The sequence below is a fragment of the Pleurodeles waltl genome, chromosome 7 (genome assembly GCF_031143425.1).
Source record: "Pleurodeles waltl isolate 20211129_DDA chromosome 7, aPleWal1.hap1.20221129, whole genome shotgun sequence".
Taxonomy (NCBI): Eukaryota; Metazoa; Chordata; class Amphibia; order Caudata; family Salamandridae; genus Pleurodeles; species Pleurodeles waltl.
Window position 1 is genome coordinate 88,516,271 of NC_090446.1, and position 24,689 is coordinate 88,540,959.

The 24,689-nt window shown below is 45.5% G+C and overlaps 1 protein-coding gene across 1 annotated transcript in view; it reads left to right on the forward strand.

The window, feature by feature from the left end:
* The first annotated feature begins 499 nt into the window (after window positions 1-499).
* LOC138303741 (von Willebrand factor A domain-containing protein 1-like) overlaps window positions 500-24,689 on the forward strand; it is a 147,487-nt gene continuing 123,297 nt past the window's right edge. Inside the window, exon 1 of the mRNA XM_069243116.1 lies at window positions 500-754. Coding sequence (XP_069099217.1) covers window positions 664-754 — 91 coding nt within the window. The 5' untranslated portion in view covers window positions 500-663. The remainder of the gene's footprint in view (window positions 755-24,689) is intronic.

Genomic DNA, 24,689 nt, shown 5'->3' on the forward strand with positions numbered 1-24,689 from the left:
CAGACTATTGCTTGCAGGTACTGACACACACAGGCACATCTGCATATTGACACTTACACGCACACAAACTCATTTGTATACAGACACTGAGGCGCTCAAACGCATTGACAGACGCCCACACACGCACATCAGCATGCACACGCTGACACTCAAGCATATCCGCACCACCCCCGCACCAGAATTCACGCACAAACACGTCTACACACCTACCATCTGACCATCTGACAGGCACACGCTGAAAAACACACGCACACACAAACTACTCCTTGACACTGACACATAGACAATAACTCACGTGCACCGTGACTGAGAAGCAGAGTGCCTGAAAGACACACGCACACACACTTATCTGCACACAGACTCAAGCATCTGTTTGGACACAGACACCCACGCACGGCCACACGCTGTCAATCACCTCACAGTTCCCGGAGTGTACACGGAACCATACATTGACAGGCACGCCCCAGCGCGCACGCGCCTCTGCTGTCACACATCTGTCCACACACACATGCTGACACGTGTGCTCACACTCTCCGTCGGTATCAGTGCCAGAGGGGGCTGTGCCCTGGCAGCTGCAGCCAGTGAGCCCCGCGCTGCACAGAGGCTCCCGCGAGGGAGGCACGCGCACACGTCTCCGGGGAGCCCCTCCAGCCTTGGGCACCCATGGGTGCCCTCCCAGCCCTGCTGCTCTGCCTCTTCCTCAGCGCCCCCCTGCGCCCGGCAGCCGAGAGGAGGGACCGCGGGGAGCAGGCAGGTGAGTGCTGTAGCGCCTAGAACCCATGGAGGAGCCTCGAGGCTTGGTTGACTAACAGGAACTAGCTGCGGAGCCCGCGTGAGAGGACCTGTGCACCAGTGAGTGTGTCACGGAATGTGCGGGGTACTGTGTGTGCACGGAAACTGCACGCCGGTGGTGAGCGTGCAACTGCACAGCAATGGGTGTTTCTTAATACCGGGGCAGTCTGTGTGTGTCAGGAGTGTAAACAGAGTGTGATAAACTACACGTGTGTTGCACCGTGAAGGGAGTTTAGTAGTGTGTGGAGAGTACCTGCACGCGGGAGCAATAAAAGCACAAGAAAGTGCACAACAAAGCCTGTCCCCTGTGCAGGGCCATTATATGTCTGGTATAGGAAACTGCACATAACAGCACTGTGTGCAAAAAAGTATCATAATTTTAAGGCGGTTTATGAGTGTGCACAGGGGAAGTGCACACGGGAGGTGTTTGTGCAAGAACTTGTAGAACAATGAGGAGCATGGCACAGTGTTCGGGAGAATTGTCGGAGTGTGTGTAGGAAACTTCGTAGAGTCGCCGGATACGTAAGGGGCAGCACAGCACTGCATATGGGGCAGTCCGAGGGCAGTGTACGAGTGTGTACAGGTACGCGGTACACAGCAGCCTCGAGGGGAATAGTGTACCCCAATAAATATATCATACCCTAAGGACAGTGTGTGAGTCTGAAGGGACCTGCACACAGTAGATGGGTGTCTGAGACCTGCACAGCACTGAGGACAACCCACTATTGAGGGGTGTTATATGAGTGTGTACAGGTACAGCGCATCCAGTATTAAAAACTGCACGGCTCTGAGTATAACAGAGTATGAAGGGATACTGTCTGAGTGCAAAAAACGGTACAGCACCGAGTGCAACGGTACGAAGGGGTATTATTTGAATGTAAAGGGACACTGAATGCAATGTCAACAACTTTACAACATAGATTATAACAGTTTGAAGAGGTATTATTTGAATGTAAAGGTACACTGCATACAGTACAACACAAGCTGTGTTTAAACTGTAAAGCACCACGGCACTTATTTACAACACCTTTGCGCTGACGCAGCATCACTTTTTTTTACGCTGCTGCCACACAAGCATTCCCCTACACTGTGCCACAGTTACAAACCGGTGCAATGGGCCCATTGTGTCAGTTTGTAAAGCCTTGTGCCGCATTACACCTGAGCCAGGTATAATGTATTCAGGGTAGGTGTTGCCACAGTAAAAGCCACGCAAAACTGGAGCAGTGAAACTTACTACATTTTACTGCGTCATTTTGTGACTTTACTGCGTCAAAAATTTAACGCCTGATCAGGGCAGGGATTAAACTGCTGCAGGGCTTTTTAACATGGAAGCCTTCCACGCATTGTTGGAGTAGTGTCATTTTTTTACACTACTCCACCAATGCGTCGGTTTAGCACCACAGATGCGTCACAATTTCTGATGCATCTGTGAAAATGTGCACCATGGTGTGCTGTATCATAAATACAGCGCAACTATGGCATCCTTAAGGGGTCCAGGTCTGGTACAAGAAAACTGGCGCATCGGAATCAGAGCCCTTAACGACGCCATCATTCTTGTAAATGAGGTCCCAGGCATGACAGAATGTGCAGGGGTACTATCTGATTGTATACATGAGATATGCATACACTGTTAAAAACTGTACAGCACCGAGTATAACAGAGTATGAAGGGGAATTATTTAAGCATACAGGGATACCGCATACAGTATACGTAAGCGTGCAAAAGCTGATACATCAATGAGTAGGTAACAGCTTGACAAGCTACGTGTGAGTGTGGAAGGGAAATTGCAAACAGTAATATAGTCTTTAACTGTATTGCAGTGGCTATAGCACTTCATACTCCTGAAAGAGCTGAAAAGAGCTGTTATTTGATGGGTTTAATGGAGCCCTTTTATGGAGCAGAGTTCATAGGATTGGGTGTTCGGGGGTTTATAAGGTAGGTGTTGAGTGAGGTGCGTGAGGTTCAAAGAGGTGCAACAAACACAGTACAACAAACGTCGCCCTGCATAAGCATGAGTCGTCAGCAGTATGACCCTCATAGGGTGGATAGCATTTGAGGAAGTGGTGACAGGATACATACCATGCACAGTTAGCATGAAAGCAAATATTGACACAACACCTGGCAGCTCTGTCCAACAACTAGGATTCATACAGTGTAAGCGCAACCAGGAGACGAATAAAGGTACAACCCCTGCGTTCACTGGTAAACAACCGAGATATGTACCATGTGTGGTCCAAACAAAAGCACCAACACTGGAGGCACTGCTAAGCACCACCCCTGAGTCACTGTATTTTTAAAGTTTAAACTAAATAGATTTTATTGAAGTATATATAACATAAATAAAACAGTAGTAAATAGTCTACAATATTTGAAGTTGAATTCTGAATAACACTTTAAAATAAGATATATATTTAATGGGACAAGAAAGAAAAGAGGAAAGAGAAAACTAGGAGGGGCAGAAGGAAAAAGAGGGAGAGGTAGAAAAAACAATTTTTATGTTACATAACATCAAAGTTAAATTGGAATTGAAAATGTTATAATAAAGGATAATGTATGGAACAAAAGAGTAAATATTATAACGTATTACAATTATTATTCAGTAAGTCATGGAGGTTTAGAAACCTCCTCAGTAACAGAGTGATGAGTATTAGTTTTTAAAGCAAATTAATCCAGTAAGGTAGTGAGAGGTGCCCAGAGAAATTTAAAATAAGTATGCGCTAGTATTTTAATATGTTTCATAATTTCTAAGGCTTTCTTTGTAGTGCTTTTTTTATTAGATACATAGGATAAAATGAAATCCCGTGCAGCAGTTTTAAAGGAATCCCATACAAATTGAAAATAAACTTCTGGAGTTTCATTCAAAAGGAAAATTCATACATAAAGGCTTTGGAGCTTTGGGTGAAATTAGTATTCAACAAAGTGAAGTATTAAAACACCAACATCTTATTTTAGGAAAGATAGGGAGAAAATCTTGATCTTAAGTAACCAGGTCATGATCTGAAATTCATTCAACTTGTATAATGTGTTGAGATATAGATTTAGAAACAACAAAGGTAATCAATTCTAGATTATGTAAAATGAGCAGGGGAGAAAAAGGTGTATTCTTGTAAGCAAGGATTGCAGAGACCTCACATGTCTATGAGAGCGTGTTGTTTAATGGTGGAAATGAATTGTTTATGTATGGAAGAAGGAACAAAAGTGGATTTAGAGTAAGGGTCTAAAAAGGGATCCATTATCAAAATACAACCCCCCCCCCCCAAATATTAAATAAGCATTTGTGACAGACATCAACTTATGTTGAATAGTGGGCCAAAAAGATTTGTCAGAGTGTGTGGGTGCATAAATATTTAAAATGATTACTGGGATACTATTAATGGCTAGCTTTATTAAAAGCCAACGACCACCAGTTCCAAATGTTTGGGATAACAATTTAACTGTTAAGGTTTTTTTTTAAAGTGCTACAACACCATTACATTTGCCTGTCCAGGGTGCTGAAAAGGCATGCTCTACCCAGTTCTGATCAAGTTTGGGAAGTTCTGTATGTACAACACAAGATTTTTGCAAAAGTGCCTCATCTACATTTAATCTTGCTAGATGTGCAAGTATCCTTTGTTGTTTGATGGGCCAGCCTAACCCCTTAACATTCCATGTAACCATACACAGTCATAAATCACAATACTAATGTATTCTACAATTTGAAGAATAAAACATAGTCAATAATTATGCAAATAAAGAAGATAACCATTAAATCAATATTGAGAAAAAGAAAAAGAGAAAGTGTAAAAAAGAACACTAAATATTTCCATTGAGTAGTAAAAACAAGATAAATAACTGTTGAAATGAAATGATGTAATTTAACCAACCATCAACTTCAGTACTAAGTAAAGTACGAAAGAAAGAAATAAGTAGGTATGAAGTGAAAAAGAGGAATACGAATAAAAATCAAATATTATCCAATTATATGCTGAAAATAAAAGGAAAAAAATGGGGGATGAGAAAGAGCAAAAAAGAAAAAAAAATAAGGACAATAAAAAGACAGAGAAGACAAAATAACTATGAAAACATGGAGTACACAAAAAATTGAGGATGATGACACCATATAAGAGAGATGACACAACAGGAGATCAGGAAGGAAGCCAACAGAGGGAGAATCGGATCACACAATAAACAATCTAGTTCTCAAGGCAAATGTATAGGAGTACCGTAAATGAGAGGAATAAATAACGTTAACAGACACAATTTACACAATAAGGAATGAAACACGAAGGTTAACAACAACAAGATAAAGTACAACCAATATACCATAAGACCTCCTTCAAAGAAGATCATAAAAAATTATAGAATCAAGTCAAATAAACTTTTGAAGTATCCATTTTTTCTCCTTTGCAATTATCTCTGAAAAAAGTTGCAAAACTAACGGATCTTCACATGTTGTGGTTTTGCTTTCATAGGGCACTTTAAACAGACATGGGTGAAAGAGCTCAAATCTTGTATTTAAAGATCGGTGGGCTGGCCTCGTGTCTACTTTCGCAAAGTATCATGCAAAGAATAGGTATCATCTAGATCATTAAATGTATTCTTTGGCTTTAGCAGCCTTGATAACTTGGAGAAGGTCAACATATTCCAAGAAGTACAAAAGGACTCCTTTAGGTTTTTGTGATGGTGAAGAGTACTTAGCAGAATGACCTAGTCTATGTGCACAATGGACATTCAGTAATGGTGAGGTTGGAAGGTCTAAACGTTTAGGAAGGAAAGACTGAAAGAAAGAAACAGAGTCAGTGCCTTCTGCTCCATCTTTCAGACCGTAGATGCGGAGATTGTTCCTTCTATTCCTATTTTCCAAATCTTCCACATGTGACACTTACATTTTGAGATTTTGCAGAGTGTCTATAGTATCCTCTAGATCACTGACTCTTTGCTCAACATGTGTGACTCTACTGACCATTAATGGCCAGTTGTCAGTTAGTGCTTGTAGTTTAATATTAGTTACTTCTATGTAAGGTATTAGGGCTCAAATTTCTTCAAGGAAAAGCTCCATGTAAATAACATTAGATTATTTTATTGGAGATGGAGGATCTTTTCTAACTCGTTTGGTAGCTTGCATAGCAGTGGAATGCTGTTTAGAAGCCATTCTGAGACTAGTAGAAACAATCTCCCTAGAAGAAGAAGTAGGCGAAGAGGTAGTCTCCTGACTACTGCCTTCCATATTATCATCAAGTACTGAAAATGAGTTATCAGTAACTAACGTGAATTTTATGATAAGAAAAAAGTATTGGATGAGAACTGTCTCAAACTTCTAGTTCTTCCCATAGGTTAAGAAGGTGGTGATGTTTTGAATGTGATAATGTGCCAAAATAGAAAATAATTTAATCTAAAGATATGACGCAACTGCTGAAAATAAGAGAAAGCAAAAAGTATTCAAGGTAAAAGTACATCTCAAACCAGAGTAGAAGGCTTCTGAGGCATTCTGGTTAGGGAAATCACTGTGAATACATAGCATAATGACTTAAAATGACACTTGTGTTATTTCCTTTAGCACAGTCGCCTTGTTGATGAAGAGAAACTGGAGACATTTGAGGTAAAATGAGCCCATGCGACCCAAACTAGAGTAATAGGCCTCTGTGGCATTTCAGTGAAAGAAAACACTATGTAAATACAGTGTAGGCTGTGGTATATTAATATTTCCTTTAGTGCGCTCAATTAATGTAGAAAAAACAGGAAGCATTCAAAGCAGAATGAGCCAACATGAGTCAGACCAAAATAGGTTTCTGAAATTATTCAGATAGTAAATTGTAAATGCACTGTGAACTTTGTAAATGCACCATGAATGGAATTCAAAATGGTGGGCACAACATTCTCCTCAGCGTGCCCACCTCATTAAGGAAAACAGAAAGCTGCTGCGGTGACGAACATCACCAACCTTCAATAAGTGGCGAGGATAGGGGACCACATTCCCCAGGAAATAATGTTCATTTAGCCACTCGGAAGAAGTGGTGGGTCCTTTCTATCCCGCGGCAGCACTGTAACTCACTAGGGTGCGGACATCTCCCAAGCCATACCCCCTGATTACCTGTTAAACAACCGAGAAAAGAACCATGTTCGGTTCAACCAAAAGCACAATGACTGGAGGTCCTGTTAAATAACCAGGATGTATACCTTGAAAGTTCCATCCAGAAACAAGAGAGACACAACCACTGGAGTCATTGTGGAGCAAACAGGGTGCAAACCTTGATAGGTCCACCCAGAAGCAAGAGAGAAACAACCACTGGAGGGACTATTAAAGCAAGAGAGAACCAACCACTGGGGAGGACTGTTAAACAACCAGGTTGTAAACCTTGATAGGTCTACCCAGAAGCAAGAGAGAAACAACCACTGGAGGGACTGTGAAAGCAAGAGAGAAGCAACCACTGGGGACTGTTAAACAACCAGGTTGTAAACCTTGATAGGTCCACCCAAAAGCAAGTGGCACACAACCACCGGAAGCACTGTTAAACAACTAGGGTGTAAACCAGAAGGGTTCCCTAGAGGTACCTTTAAGTTACCAAAGTATGTAAGATTACTGTAAATGGGTAAAAGTGTACAGCCTTGAGCACCGCGCAACCATGAACTATGGCTATTTGGTTCCTGGTGGATGTTTTGACAAATCGGACTACACCAACTGCTCCTTAGTCAATTTGATTGTTCTGACCTAGCCTCCCAGACTCCAGTGTATGTAGTCATTCCCTGCGGAACCCTACATGTGAAGAGATGAAACCCAGAACACTTTTTATATGAACATGTTAAGGTTGTAGATCCTGCTGAGCCCTGCTCACTACCAACTATGTGGTTTATACATGATTTTGGATGCATGAGGCATTTTGTCTGGTGTTTCTTGTTGTGTGTGGTAATTACGCTTTAAGATGTTCTGGCTGTTAAGATCTGATGGATATACAGAAGCCATTTACAGAGGGGGATGTTTAAACATTTGTTGCTTGCATTTTTATAGTGCCAATTGTCATGCTATCATTGTGCATGGTGGGTTTTTGGTTGTGTTTAGTAGAGAGTTTGTAGCGTGTTAGCATTGAAATGGTTTATGTGAGTTATTTGAAAGTAAAGGGAATTCTATCTAGGAAATCTTTGTGGTGTTTATGTGTATGGTTGGGTGCACCAGTTTTTCTCTCAACTTGAGTGGGAAGTTGACTCTCCTTTGTTTGGCCAGTTCACAGCACATTCGGTGTCATGATGCAATGCTGTGTGTTTGAGGATGTGTTATGTTTATGGACATTTTTTCTGCCTATTCCTAGGGTGTATGTTGTTTTGGTGTGTGACAGCTCTGCTGATTTGGCAACTCATTGCCAGATATGTGTTCTTGATGCCAAGTTGTGTGCATGATAGTGGGTCTTAAGTCTAGTATGTGCTGTTGGAGGATGTCGATTTTAAGGTAAGATTACAATAATGGTGTTATACAGTTATTCTGAAATATATAGTATTGTTGGTTATTCAAAAACCCTATTATGAGTCAGCAAGGTTAGTTGCATCAGGTTGGTAAGAATTGCCTGTAAAGTATTTAATATGTGATTATTTAGTAGTTTTAAGTTTGGATGATTAGAGCAGTCAGAGAAAGCTAGTTATTATTTAAATCCAGTGTCTATGTTATACATTAGTGGTATGTTGAGTGGTGCTTTTATATGGTTAGTATGCAAAAACAACAAGGTGATGAATGGAATACTTGAATTAATCTCTGCCACTGGCATTTGCTCGGGCTGCATCCCAATCCATCGTTTTCTGCCCACCATGCCACCTCAGTTTGGACCCAGCCATATGGAACTCAATGTTGACCCTGCTCCTCAGGGCAACAGTCCAGTCTGAACTGCAAGGCCAGGTCTTTCCTGAATCGTAATACTAGCAACCTAGGACCAGTTTCACCCTTATTAGGACTCTTTAGCCAGGTATAGCATGGTTCCAGTGGCACAGTGTGTACAGGATCTGCGTCTGGGCATTCCTGGTGCACTTAGGGTGACAACTGCAACAACAAGATGATGGATGGAATGCTTGCATTAATCTCAGCCACTGGCAATCTCTCAGGAAATTAGTGTGGTACTGAGTTGTGCTTTTGCATGGTTAGTAGTCACCCTTGGTTGTATTCTGGGTGGAAAGCACAGGGAGAGACAATAAAACCATCACAGATATGAAAATACTACAGCCATCATATAGTAAGGACCAAGGTATTAATAAACAGTGAAGAAGTGAAAACAAAGTTGTGTGAAGTAGCACGCTAGAAAGTATGAAGTAAGGCCTGAATTTTTCAGCACAAAGATACAATCATCTGGGAAGGAAAACTGGCAGCAACTTTGAGTTTCAGAACCCCTTGCATAACATTCTAGGAAACCATATACATGTAGCCTCTTAAAGGAATCAAAGCAATGGTCCTCAACCCTTCTAATGTGGCACCCCCTCGTGTTAAACAAAGATCATCCGGCCCTCCAGAGTAACAAACATATTTTCTCATAAATATTCTATGAAATCGCCCGGTTTGCATATATTTACCAATTCAAATACTACAGTTATTTTCAGTTCCTCTTTTAAAAATGCAGTCCAAGACATGGCTGCCTGTATGCTAATGGCAACCTGGCCTCCATAAAAGTGCATATGCATCCACAGTGTGATCCTTTATCAGAAATGGCGGGCGGGTGGCACCCTGCGTTGTTAACACCCACTTCCAGCCAGGACATAGATGGAAAATACATTGTTAATGGCCCTTTACAGCGTGGCTCAATGCCACTCTGATTTTTTTCACTAAGATTAGATCACTATGGTAAGGATGTTTCTCTCTCTTCCTTAGGGCACAATAAGTGTTTTACTAGGCCAGAGTGGGGTGCTCCCCATTCAGGTGGGCCCAGCCCCCAGTTTGAAGACCTTCTGAATTAGAGCTGCCTCTTGGTGATTTATCTGTTTACCTGTTTGGGAACAAACTGGACTTATGGTGTGAGTGTGTTTGTGTGTGTGTTTTGCCTGGGGGGCACCCACATATGGGAGGGCAGAGGTGGTGGGTTTGAGAAGGAGTGATCTCCAGGATGCTGAAGGCCTGTCTTGGCAGTCAATAACATAAAGGTGGCCTTGGGTAGTCTACAAGACTGTGAGGCCTTACGTACGTTCCACAGGTGGTTGATGTACTGGTGCATCGATGTTCTTTCCCCAACCAGGACTCGGACTCAGGCTATGGCACATTCATGACCTGTGGGGTGATGCTAGATGATGACTGAAGTTAGCTTGCTTCTAGTATTTCAGCGTCCTGGACTTCTAGCGGAGAATGATGGTACATTATGCTGGGAAAAGAGGGAGCCCAGTGCGATGTGGTTTAGTGTGTCCAGAGAGGAATGAAGCAAGGCAGACATCCCCACAGGAGGGGTGGCAGATTAAATTTTTTAAGTAGGAACAGGTAAAAAGACACGCTCGTGATTGAAGGAGCGAACAAATGAATGAATGGATGAGTACTGAGGGGCACATGTATGAGAGCCTTGTGTCATGCTTACACCACGCAATATGGTACATGAGTGATGAAAAGCTCTGAGTCAGATTTATGAAGCCACGCAAAGACACATTGTGTGACTTTAAGAGGCCCCATAAATCTTGAGTAAGGGAATGCTGTCCAAATTGCTGTGTCACCTTACTCTGCACAAGGAAGGTGTTCCATGGGCGTTGCGTATTCCCACGCAATTCCCCTGGGTTTTGAAGCATTCACAGATTTACAAGGACTTTCAAATATGGGAATGTGCCAAAATCTTACCTCTCCCCATGACAGACGGAACAAAGAGAAATATTTTTATTTCTCCTCATTTTTTTCTCTTTCTATGTGTGCTGCATTCTGCAGCACACGTAGAAAGAGGGAAACGCCTGTATGTATTGTTTCTGCGTAGGAAGGTGTCCCTTGCTGCACAAAAGCAATCCTGCCGACAACACAGGCACTCTTGTACCATGATGCAAGGGTGTCTTTGTTGGCTCTAGGCTGCCAAAACGGCACCAGTGCAGGGGGAAAGGACAGGAATGCGCCACATTGGATAAATACAATGCATTCCTGCCCTTACACTTTGGGTAGGGCAGCAGAGCAAGGTGAGCTGCTGCCCTGCGTCAAAAGCACATAAATGAGTGAATAGGAGAATACAGAGAAACTACCATTCCTCACTGTTCCCAACTCAGCAACTATGAAGTCAGATATAGGGCCAGAAATAGATCTTTGGGGGACGGGTTACTCTGTCACAAACGTGAGGGTTATTCATTCCACCATTTTGCAATCTCCATAGGATATAATGGAATTGTAAGGCGGATAATGACGTAAGTCCCAGAATCCCAGATGATTAATGTGCAAGACATGGAGACTGCTGAAGTGAAAAGAAGCCAAGTGAGCGAGATAGTAGCAGTCAAGACTGCTGAAATGCCCAGGAGCGGGCCAGGTTGTAAAGACTGGCACTCCATGCACATGAAGGTGAGATGAGATCAGGACTGGGGGGCAGAGAGGGCATTATTCCAGATGCCCTGGGCTTTTTCAGGGTAGCGCTTATTCATGGCAGCGAACACTGCTAAAGCCACTAGCTGGCCTCGGATGCTGTGGCATAACAGGCCATTATTTAAAACTTAGAAACAGGTACTTATGGCTTGTGGGGTCCAGCATGATGTTTATGACCCATGCCCCGCAAAAACACGTCTGACACGCCTTGTTAAGACGCTTTCCTGTCAGAGAAAGACTCAGGGGTCATTCTGACCCCGGCGGTCTCAGACCGCCGGGGCCAGGGTCGGCGGGAGCACCGCCGACAGACCGGCGGTGCCCCGCAGGGCATTCTGACCGCGGCGGTTCGGCCGCGGTCAGACTAGGAAAACCGGCGGTCTCCTGCCGGTTTTCTGCTGCCCTACAGAATCCTCCATGGCGGCGGAGCGCGCTCCGCCGCCATGGGGATTCTGACACCCCCTACCGCCATCCTGTTCCTGGCGGGTCTCCCGCCAGGAACAGGATGGCGGTAGGGGGTGCTGCGGGGCCCCTGGGGGCCCCTGCAGTGCCCATGCCAATGGCATGGGCACTGCAGGGGCCCATGTAAGAGGGCCCCACTTTGTATTTCAGTGTCTGCATTGCAGACACTGAAATACGCGACGGGTGCCACTGCACCCGTCGCACCTTCCCACTACGCCGGCTCAATTCTGAGCCGGCGTCCTCGTGGGAAGGTTGATTTGCCCTGGGCTGGCGGGCGGCCTTTTGGCGGTCGCCGGCCAGCCCAGGGCAAATCCCAAAATACCCTCAGCGGTCTTTCGACCGCAGAGTGGTATTTTGGTGGGGGAAGTCTGGCGGGCGGCCTCCGCCGCCCGCCAGACTTAGAATGACCCCCTCAGTTGCCAGCGCCTTGCACTAGGCTCCTGCCCTCAGCCCACCCTTCCAGCCCAATACTTTATTTTACATCTCAGAAAACCCTTTCTCTTTGTAGTTTACATGAGGAGCTATCCTCCTGCTCTTATAAAAAAAATCATCCCAGCTATTTCCCAATTCCATTATTAGTAGGGAATGACATTTCAGGTAAAAACAGTATGTCGAAAGCAGACTTACCTGCTTCCATTGGTTCAGGTGGGCACCAGCCTGGAACGATTTGTATGTGAGAGTGAGTTTGACATAGTATGAGGGCAATATGTATGCGAGTACATACTGCGTACCTGTGTGCAGTAGCTTTGTGTGTAAGAAACTGCACGGCGATGAGTATGTCAGAGTATGAGGGCAGTGCTTATGCGAGAATACACCGCAAATGCACAAGAATGAGTATGTCAGAGTATGAGGGCAGTATATATGCGAGCACATACTGCGTACCTGTGTACAGTAGCTTTGTAAGTAAGAAACTGCACGGCGATGAGTATGTCAGAGCATGAGGACAGTGCATATGCGAGTATACACTGCAAATGCACTGCTATGAGTATGTAATAGTATGAGGGCAGTACATATGTGAGAATACATCGTGAATGCACTGCAATGAGTATGTCATAGTATGAGGGCAGTGCATATGCAAGTATACACTGCAAATGCACTGCTATGAGTATAGCATAGTATGAGTGAAGTGCATATACGATTAGAAACCACAAACGTACTGCTATGAGTATGTCATAGTATGAGTGAAGTGCATATGCGATTATACACCGCAAATGCACTGCATTGAGTATGTCATAGTATGAGGGCAGTGAATATGCGAATATACACCACAAATGCAGTGCAATGAGTATGTCATAGTATGAGGCCAGTATATATGCAGATATACACCACAAATGCACTACAATGAGTATGTCATAGTATGAGGGCACTGCATATGCGAGTATACACCACAAATGCACTGCAATGGGTATGTCATAGTATGAGGGAAGTGCATATGCGTGTACACAACGTGAATGCACTGCTATGAGTATGCCATAATATGAGGACAGTACATACGCATGTATACACCACGAATGCACTGCTATGAGTATGCTATAGTATGAGGGAAGTGCTTATGCGAATATACACCACACATGCACGGCAATGAGTATGTCATAGTATGAGGACAGTACATATGTGAGTATACACAGAGAACCTGCTAAGTGTGCACAGGGAACCTGAATACCGTAGCTGTGTGTGCCAAAAACCCTTCCGACCTGTGGACGAAGGGGAGGTGAAGGTACCGCCAAGTCGCCCCAGGCCAATCAAATCACATATATATATTGGAGATCATATTAAAATTGTGATAGAAATATATTTAGTTAATTTTAGATTACACTTGTTTCCAGTCTTCTAAATCAACGTACTGGGATATACCTCGTGATCCCGGTACCATCCTGGTTCTTTGAGAAGATCTCTGACAAAGAGTCCCCTTGAGGGGCCCGTTGGGCATTGCAGCATCTGTCCAACAAGGAGCAGGCCGATGATGAAGCATGCCACCTTTGGGTGGGTTAGGGCTCTTGCTCCTAAAAAACAAACGCATAAGCTTTACAGCAATAAGTATGACAGAGAATGAGGGCAAATGTGAGTGAGCACAGGGAACCCGTGTTTGATACCTGTGTATGTAAGAAACTATACTCCAAGGAGTATGTAAGGGAACTTTTATACAGTAGCTCTGTGTGTGTGGGTAAGAAACTGTACATCAATTAGTATGAGATAGCATGAGGGAAGCATTTGTGTGACAACAGGGAACCTTCATACATTAGCTGTGTGTGTGTGTGTGTGTGTAAGAAACTGTACATCAATGAGTATGAGATAGCATGAGGGAAGCATTTGTGTGACAACAGGGAACCTTAATACAGTAACTGTGTGTGTGTGTGTGTAAGAAGCTGTACATCACTGAGTATGAGATAGCATGAGGGAAGCATTTGCGTGACAACAGGGAACCTTAATACAGTAACTGTGTGTGTGTGTGTGTGTGTAAGAAGCTGTACTTCACTGAGTATGAGATAGCATGAGGGAAGCATTTGTGTGACAACAGGGAACCTTAATACAGTAACTGTGTGTGTGTGTGTGTGTAAGAAGCTGTACATCACTGAGTATGAGATAGCATGAGGGAAGCATTTGCGTGACAACAGGGAACCTTCATACAGTAACTGTGTGTGTGTGTGTAAGAAGCTGTACATCACTGAGTATGAGATAGCATGAGGGAAGCATTTGCGTGACAACAGGGAACCTTAATACAGTAACTGTGTGTGTGTGTGTGTAAGAAGCTGTACATCACTGAGTATGAGATAGCATGAGGGAAGCATTTGCGTGACAACAGGGAACCTTAATACAGTAACTGTGTGTGTGTGTGTGTAAGAAACTGCACATCAATGAGTATGAGATAGCATGAGGGAAGCATTTGCGTGACAACAGGGAACCTTAATACAGTAACTGTGTGTGTGTGTGTAAGAAGCTGTACATCACTGAGTATGAGATAGCATGAGGGAAGCATTTGCGTGACAACAGGGAACCTTCATACAGTAACTGTGTGTGTGTGTGTGTAAGAAACTGTACATCAATGAGTATGAGATAGCATGAGGGAAGCATTTGCGTGACAACAGGGAACCTTCATACAGTAACTGTGTGTGTGTGTGTGTAAGAAACTGGACAGCAAGGAGTATGACATAGCTTGAGGGAAGCATTTGTGTGACAACAGGGAGCCTGCATACAGTAGCTGTGTGTGTGTGTGTGTGGGTAAGAAACTGCACATCAATAAGTATGAGATAGCATGAGGGAGACATCTGTACGAGATCAGGGAACCTTCATACAGTAGCTGTGTGTGTGGGGGGTAAGAAACTACATCAATTAGTATGAGATAGCATGAGGGGAGCATTTTTGTGAGAACATTGAACCTTCGTACCCTAGGTGTGTGTGTGTGTGTAAGAAACTGTACATCAATGAGTATGAGATAGCTTGAGGGAAGCATTTGTGTGACAACAGGGAACCTGCATACAGAAGCCGTGTCTGTGTGTAAGAAACTGGACAGCAAGGAGTATGTCAGAGTATGAAGGCAGGAGACGGGTGTGCAGAGGGAACCTGCCTAAAGCAGCTGTGTGTAGGAAACTGTACAGCATGAGATAGTATGAGGGCAGTGTGTGAGCATGCACAGGGAACCCGTGTTGTGTGCAAGGAAGTGTACAGCAATGAGTATGTCACGGGCTGGCAACCATAAAAGGAAACGTGGCTCACTTTCACAAATGTTTGCAAAGAACTGTTTTGTTGGAACCTGGGAAATGGACTTTCGGGGAAATATGTTAAGTGGTACATTTATTTAGCCTAAGTCTTTATATTAACATCTTCGGGTGCAAGGGGGTATTTGTCCGGCTCATCCTGTATTGAGGATAGTTTCCAGCACAGGAAACATGCAACTGTTGGTTAAAGAAGCCATATGATTTCAGAATTAGAGAATATCTGTCAAACATCATGTAGCTGTCATGTGCATTAAAAGATAGAAGGGCATTCACACCATCCTTTGCATGAAAAAAGCAGGTCATGCAAAGCTATCCCTGGCATAAAGAAAAGAAGGGCATTAAAGGGCATCCTTGGCATAAAAAAGGAGAGTCATTCAAAGCTATCCCTGGCATAAAGTAAGCAGGTCAGTCAAAACTATCCCTGGTACAAGTGGAGAAGCATTTCAATCTATGCCTGGTCTACAGAAAAGGAATCATTCAAAGCTACACCTATCATACAGTCAAACAAAACATTCAAAGGCATAAAGAAATGTAGGTGCGTTCAAAGCTATGCCTGGCATAAAGGAAAGGGGGGCATTCAAAGCTATGCCTGGCATAAAGAAAGGGGGGCATTCAAAGCTATACCTGGCATAAAGGAAAGGGGGTAATTCAAAGCTATACCTGGCATAAAGGAAAGGGGGGCATTCAAAGCTATACCTGGCATAAAGGAAAGGGGGGCATTCAAAGCTATGCCTGGCATAAAGAAAGGGGGGCATTCAAAGCTATACCTGGCATAAAGGAAAGGGGGGCATTCAAAGCTATACCTGGCATAAAGGAAAGGGGGGGCATTCAAAGCTATGCCTGGCATAAAGAAAGGGGGGCATTCAAAGCTATACCTGGCATACAGTCAAACAAAACATTCAAAGGCATAAAGAAATGTAGGTGCGTTCAAAGCTATGCCTGGCATAAAGGAAAGGGGGGCATTCAAAGCTATGCCTGGCATAAAGGAAAGGGGGGCATTCAAAGCTGTGCCTGGCATAAAGGAAAGGGGGGCATTCAAAGCTATGCCTGGCATAAAGGAAAGGGGGTCATTCAAAGCTATACCTGGCATAAAGGAAAGGGGGGCATTCAAAGCTATGCCTGGCATAAAGAAAGGGGGGCATTCAAAGCTATACCTGGCATAAAGGAAAGGGGGGCATTCAAAGCTATACCTGGCATAAAGGAAAGGGGGGGCATTCAAAGCTATGCCTGGCATAAAGAAAGGGGGGAATTCAAAGCTATGCCTGGCATAAAGGAAAGGGGGGACATTCAAAGCTATACCTGGCATAAGGAAAGGGGGGCATTGAAAACTGCTCACAGCACATAGACAGGGGCAGCATTAAGACTCACACAAACCATCCAGAACCATGCAGAGAGTGGCAGCATTAAATCCACGCCTTGCAAGAAGAAAGAGGAACAGTGAAAGGCATGCAGAAAAGACGTTTCAATGAAAGCGATATCTGGCATAAAGGAAGGAGGGCATTCAAACGATACCTACCTCAAATGAAGACATGCGCATCATTCAAATCTACTGTATGCCTGGCATGCCAAGATGTACACACCACATACTGAAGCAATGCATCATGTGTTGAATCATGTCTGACAAGACTTCATGTTTAAACCCCACAGTGCAGAGCAGCTGTGCCGAGTTCACAACCAGAAGAGATGCAGCATGTTTCCCTCCTTGTGCTGAGCTGCCCTTCTAGAGCTCAGTGCCCCCCTGTGCCTCTGCCAACTCCCAGCAGTCCTGCCTCGTGTTGATGCATTTCTCCGTGATGTCAGCCCTGTGTGGGTGTGGTACTCCCAACATCCACAGAGAAAGAGGTCAGTAGATCATTGTGAGGCCCTCGGAACTATCCCTCACTTGCACAAACAGCAGAGCTATCTATCCCATGGTTACCCATGTTATCCCTGGCTCAGTACATACAGGAGAGTTACTCTGCACTTTCCACCGACAGCAGCGTGGGCCTCTCTCAGCCAACCTGTCCAGTAATCATTGCAGCCAGCAGGGCTATCCCTCACTTGCCACAGACAGCAGAGCTATCCCATGGTTTCCCAGTTTATCCCTGGCTCAGTACATAGAGGAGAGCTACTTGACACCGATAGCAGCGTGGGCCTCTCTCAGCCAACCTGTCCAGTAATCAGTGCAGCCAGCAGAGCTATCTCTCACATGCCACAGACAGCAGAGCTATCCCTTGCTTACCCAGGTTATCCCTGGCTCAGTACGTACAGGAGAGCCACTTGACACTTGACACCGACAGCAGCGTGGGCCTCTCTCAGCCAACCTGTCCAGTAATCAGTGCAGCCAGCAGAGCTATCTCTCACATGCCACAGACAGCAGAGCTATCCCTTGCTTACCCAGGTTATCCCTGGCTCAGTACGTACAGGAGAGCCACTTGACACTTGACACCGACAGCAGCGTGGGCCTCTCTCAGCCAACCTGTCCAGCAATCATTGCAGCCAGCAGGGCTATCGCTCACGTGCCTCATTGGTGTATAGTGTCACTTTCCCAGTGGTGTTTCACACTCCAGCTGAAGCAGCTCTGGCTCCTGATGTACACCGGGGTCCCCAAGGTCAGAGAGGTCGAGCAGTCAGAGCCTTCTCCAGATAGTGGACAGGGTTTGGGATAGGATACCGAGTCAACCATAGAAATACAGCCAATAAGCCCAATGGCCAGTCATAGCAAAAAGTCATTTCTGCTTTATTTACAGGAAAGGCATTAAAGCAGAGGAAATAATACAACATAGTGCGACAAAACAGAAAGTCCTAGGACCTTCTTGTGCTGAGATAGCATCCTAAACAAAATATAGCACTTTCATGGCAAGGCACTGGAATGCATGCAGCATGGGGCCCTGTGGCTAACATGTTCGGCTGGGGAAACGCCGAGGTACTCTTGGTAGACCTAGTGAATGACCATGTTTACTCAGGGTTTTGTAAACTACACCCACTAGGTGGAGCAGAGATGCCAGATAAAATGATAATCTGTATTAATTTGGCTGTGATACATCTTTTTTGAGATACCAGTGACCATCACACAAAATCTCAGGGTCTGATCCACAAACTTCCGACCTCGAAAAGTCCGGATTTCAGACTGTTTGGAGTATGCATGTAACACCAGGAACACAAAACCTCTTTGCGTGAGTAATTTCTTCACTGGGTGCAAACCCGACTCTTGTGAATAGCTAACAATGGTTTGTACTTGTAAGGAAGCCTCTTTCAGCATGTGTAAATCGAAGGTACATGCACAAATAACGTTGAGAATTGTACCCAAAGTGTTCTGTGAAAGTGCTTCTCCGAGCACTATTTTTCAGAATCAGCAGTGGGACACAGTTAAGAGAGACCAGCAGTGGTTCAAACAAAAACTAGGGTCAGAAGCCAACACAGAGGCACAACTACTATTGAAGTTGAGTTGCACTTGAAGTGCGTCCAAGATGGGTTGGGTACCAACCTTGGGCTGCTTCTACCTTGAAACTGTCACCCAATGTTCACCAGTTCTAGTCTGCACAAGTTCGAATGAGCCCTGCGGCATCCATTGTTATCCCACAGTCACCAACATGGAATGGAGCTCTGGCCTATTGGGTTAGGTCATAGTAACAGCATCAAAGCCAATACCCCTGGGTACGTTAGGGATAGAGAGATCATTGAAATGGTTTTGGAATCCGGGTTGAGGGCAGCCGGCTTGGTCCTGCCCTCCTCTACTCCAAAGTTCACAAAAGAATACAATTATCAGTTTATAAAAACACCTTATTAAATTGCAAAATAAATAATAATGTGGGCAGTTGTAGCCTTTCAATAATAGAGCAATGGTACAGAGAGGGCTTGGGATGTGCAGGCTCACTCTTGCTTTCCAGTAATAGTGTTTGCTGGTCATCAACCCTCTGGACATGCAGAAGTGCCTTGGGCCAGTGCCCCACGCCAATGTCCTCATAGCTCCTTGGCAACTCATTCTGTGGAGATGACCTCTGCTTCAGTCTCTGAGGACTCACTCTTTGCCTTCCAGGACAAGGGCCTGCTCCTGTCACCCACAAGGTAGTACCCTTTCGTCTTTTTCAGGGCAGCTTGCAGCAGCATTTCTACAGAGTCCTGGGCCTTTTCCTGGCCTCGGGGGAAACAGCAACAAGAATGCACTTGCTTGGGGTAGATGGCTCTCTTGGCTAGTGCACTCAGGCATCTTCCAAAGTCTCGATGAAGTTCAACGACTGACTGGATGAGACCAGTATTTCAACTCCTTTGGGGACACTGGTGGTGGGGCACATTGGGGAACCAGTAAGACGTTATACTCCAAAGTTTCATTATCAATGATCAATACAGCAGCCAATGATAAGAGCATCCTCGCTCTGGAGCCACCACCCTTTGAATCCATTAAGAAATTAGCAGAAGCTGTGTGGGAGACCTCAGTTCTCATAGGGATGCACATGCATTATCCACACTTGACATAGCATAGTTCTTATCTCAATGTGTGTGATAAGCTCTCACTGGACAGAAAGGAATTTGATAGTTTAAGTAGCATGCAGACCAGGATCCTAAGGATTGATCCTTACAGCTGTTTCTGGCAGACTTTCCTCAGTGGTAAGGAGTGCCAGTGGAAATGTGAAAATGAAGAGAGTTTGGCGGTCATTCTGACCCCGGCGGTCATGGACCGCCGGGGCCAGGGTTGGCGGGAGCACCGCCAACAGGCTGGCGGTGCCCCGCAGGGCATTCTGACCGTGGCGGTTTGGCCGCGGTCAGAAGTGGAAAACCGGCGGTCTCCCGCCGGTTTTCCGCTGCCCAAAAGAATCCTCCATGGGGATTCTGACACCCCATACCGCCATCCTGTTCCAACACCGGTATGGGATGTTGTGGGGCCCCTGGGGGCCCCTGCAGTGCCCATGCCAATGGCATGGGCACTGCAGGGGCCCCCGTAAGAGGGCCCCACTTTGAATTTCACTGTCTGCATTGCACCCGTCGCACCTTCCCACTCCGACGGCTCCATTCAGAGCCGGCGTCCTCGTGGGAAGGTTGTTTTCCACTGGGCTGGCGGGCGGCCTTTTGGCGGTCGCCCGCCAGCCCAGTGGAAAACCCAGAATCACCGCAGCGGTCTGACGACCGCGGTGCGGTGTTCTGGCGGGGGTACTTTGGCGGGCGGCCTCCGCCGCCTGCCAAGGTAAGAATCACCCCCTTTATGTCTATTGCAAACGACTCAAAAGATAGACTCCAATGCACAACAGTGTGTAGATTCAGGACTGTACACTTTGGACAGCAAATTGCCTAGTATGCTTTGTTGAGGATCTTCCATATAGCCACATTCCCATCGGAGAACTAGGTAGTGCGAGGGAGGAAAGGCATCAGAGGACAGAGGACTTCAGCAGTGACCTCTTTTGGCATCACGGGTCAACCCTAGTGCCTGAGAACAGTGCCCATCACTGGGTATCAAGGGGTGTTCTCCTTCTTATTCTTGTGACTGAATCAAGACCATACTTGGAGGATGGGCATCTCACCACTCTAAGCTTTCATTGGTGAGGGGGCACCACTCTGGGCAGAAAGGTCCGTTGCCTGGGCACTGCTAACTACCTGTGCTGTTTGAGAGGCTTTTCCATTAGGATCAGTCTAGTCAATAGGAGAATGAGATCTTTTCAGTAACACATCCTGTGTGAGGATTTGACAAAGAGTACTGCCTTCTTCTGGCAGAACATCCTGCAGTCTATCCAGGAGCCCAGTTTAGCAGCCAAAAGAAATCCAGAGCACCACATAAGTATTTAAGGGCTAGAAAGGGCCATCCACTATGTTCTCTTAGGATTGTTAAGGTTCACAACTTTGCAGTCCCTCAAGAGTGCATCTTCAAGGCCTCTCGCCTTGGGCAGGGGGAGCCGTGTGCATATTGTTGCAAAAGGGACTCCCCTGGCATTTCTTGAAGAGGATCATCAGTCTTATAGCTTTTCTTCTATGGACTCTTGTGTTTCCCCTGGGGTGAAAGCCCCTCTGTGGACACGGTTATAGGTCAGCAGCCCAGATTTAGGGCCTGATTTAGATATCAGCGGACATGTTACTCTGTCACATTGGTGATGGAGAGCCCATTAGCTGAAATATAAATCCAATTATATCCTATGGGATTTATTTTTCGGCGGATGGGCTATGTGTCGTTGTTGTGATGGAGTAACCCATCTGAAGAAATCCAAATGACATCCTTAGTCGCTTTGGCCGAATGCCTCATTATAACAAAATTGAACAATCTTTTACTCCATGCCTGGCCCGATGGCTCCACCCCTTTTAAGGCTCCCGCTCCGCCTACCCCTTCAGGTGACCCGAGACTGATCCCAAAGACAAAAGTCAAGACCTGGACAATGAAGCAGTCCAGGGACCCATATTCTCCCGCGACATCCTAGGTGAAATGATGGAGTTGAAAGGGGTGAAGGAGAGGAGACCCACACAGCTAAGATTGGGGTTCTGTATACAGATATGCACTGCACATGACCCTGTCATAAATGTCAATGGTAGGAAATTTGCTGAAGGTGGCCAACGAAATCAAGTCCAGGTCGCATTCCTTCATGTGATAATTGACGACATGCACTGGCCAGTACTTGTAATGGCGAGTTTCAGTAGCAATGCCTCAGTCTTATGTGCTAACAGCAGCCCTCATCAATGGACCCTATGACATGAATTACCATAATGCGGTGAGGTTAAGCTTTTTGCAGAAACCTGCAAATCAGTTTAAAATAGGCTACATGCTGCATGGATTGGATACTAATGCATAAGCTTCTTGGCTGCCAATCACAAGATGGGGCAAAGGCACGCGTAGCACAAATCAGATGGCAAAATCACACATCCATACGTGCCCTAAAAACACCAGCCATGTCAGAAGGAGTGGCAGGAATCCAATTCTGACACAGCTATGCAGAGAGAAATTTTGGTGCCAACAATGAGCCAGTCTCTACCCAGGAATCATGGATCACTTGGGAATTCACTCCTGGCATCTTGTCAAAGTACTGGAGGCATCGAGAATCCTGGTGGTAGACTGAGCCTTTGAGCGGGCTTGTGCACTTCTGCACAATTTAAAACCCCATAAATCCTTAGGATTTTGTCTGTGGGGTGTGCTCACAGCACCCTCCTGGGGTAGGTAGTAGCAGTGAGGAATTTCCCAGGTGTTTCTGCACCTCAGGGACAATTGACAAAATACATTGGCCATTACGTGTAATGGCTGGACATCCTGAATATCGAAATCACAATGTTGATGGGACACAAATATAGAGGACAGAGTGACAAAAATAAAATATCGACAGGTAAGTCTAGATTTTCTGTACCTAACTCCACGTAAATGTATCTACGCGGCACCTGTAGCTTAAAGGTACACATACGTGGAGTTATGAATAGTAAAACTATACTTTCCTGTTTGCAGATACCTTTCGATATTTTGTCCTTCGATACTCCGGGCCAGATTTACAAGGCCCTATTGCCAGTGGAGCATCAGCTTTGTGACGCTTCGGTGGTGCTAACTACTGCTCCACATTTACAAGGAGGTGTGATTCCACTTTTGGGGGCTTGACGCCTCCTTGATACTATGGACCCCTTCTACGCAGTTTTCTGCCCCAGAGGGGAGTGCAATGGCTGTTGCAATGGGTGTTCCTTAGCAACATCCATTGCTTTTAACGCTGCCCCCGATTTATGAGAAATCATAAATCTGTGGCAGCACCAAAAACTAACGCCACCCCAGGGGTGGCGTAGCATGGCAAAACGAGGAGGAATGCTTTATTCCTCCTCATTTTTTGCTTTTTCTATGTGTGCTGCGTTCTGCAGCACATGTAGAAGAAGCAACATGTCATGGATGATTGATTATGTGCAGGAAGGTGCCCCTTCCTGCACATAAAAAATAATTCAAAAATGATGCTTTGGTACTTCTATGTGGGGGGCATTCTGCAGCACACATAGACGTGCCAAATCGCCGTTGTAGTGTGTTTATGTGCAGGAAGGGACACCTTGCTGCCCATAAACAATCACTCCCCTCAATGCAGACACTCTTGCACTATTGTGCAAGGATGCCTGCGTTGGCGCAGGCAGCTTAATTTAGCGCTGGCACAAGGGGAAACGCAGGGCTGGACCGTATTCTTGTAAATATTGAGGGGATCCCCCACCTGCCAGCCACAGGCTCCATCAGGCCTGCCTGCAGGGCTGACAGGCAGAGCAGAGGCATCAGCACGGCGATGAGTGCATCAGGTGAACTGCTGTAGAGTCCCTCCAGTGCCAGGGTTTGAAGGGATCCCCCACCTGCCAGCCACAGGCTCCATCAGGCCTGCCTGCAGGGCTGACAGGCAGAGCAGAGGCATCAGCAGGGCGATGAGAGCATCTTTGTCAGCTCATCTGATTTAGGAGCCAGCTACTGCTTTCTTTGGCAGAAAGACAGACTGCAGTTCTATCGGAATCCTCCTCCTACTGCTTTCTGGAAAGCTGAGGATCGTTAAAAGGCGAAACTCCGCTGGCTTAGCAGGAAGAGAAACGCCAGCAAGTCTCTGAGTGGTGTGACGTCATGCAACGCATGCATCACAGCCGCTGCGTGAGTTAATTACTGACATCACTGCACCACACAGCTGTGTTTGTGCTAATCAGTGCCAAAGATCACTCAAATGCGTCTTAGCATTTATTACTCGTGAACGACTTTCAAGCCACCTGGTGCCACCGCATGCCACATGATATTGATTCTCTTCACACAGTCACACAGAGCGGTGCAGATGTCACACGGTGGGCACTGGCTGAGCTGGAAACCCCTGTAGAGTGAGCTTCAAAGGGTTTCCAGCTCATCCTTGGAGCTCTGCACAGGCATGAGCATTTCGTGTTATTTTGGAGGGAAGGGGGAGGGTCTAAGTGTTTCTGAGCCAGTGCTAAGCGCATGTCACCTACTCATATGGTAAATATGTTTGAGAAGCTGACAGGTCTGATTATGACCACATTTGGGTCAGAAGCTCCATGGTTGTTTTCTCTGATACTGGTGCCATAGAGTGTAATGTGATTTCTTGTGATGTCATCATCTTGGCCAAAAGTCGTACTATGTTGTTTTCAGTGATGTCAAAGTTATGCTATCTAATGATTTTTAAAATGAGGTATACTTTACTTCTTTTTAGCCTTTGAGCGGTGACAAGCATGTGTATGCATCACCATGGTGGTATCCTACCTGGCCGGGGTGGCCCCATAATTGAGGAAAATACTGCTATGCGCAGTGTCATGGGTTGGCGCGGTTTATAACCGGGTGCTGG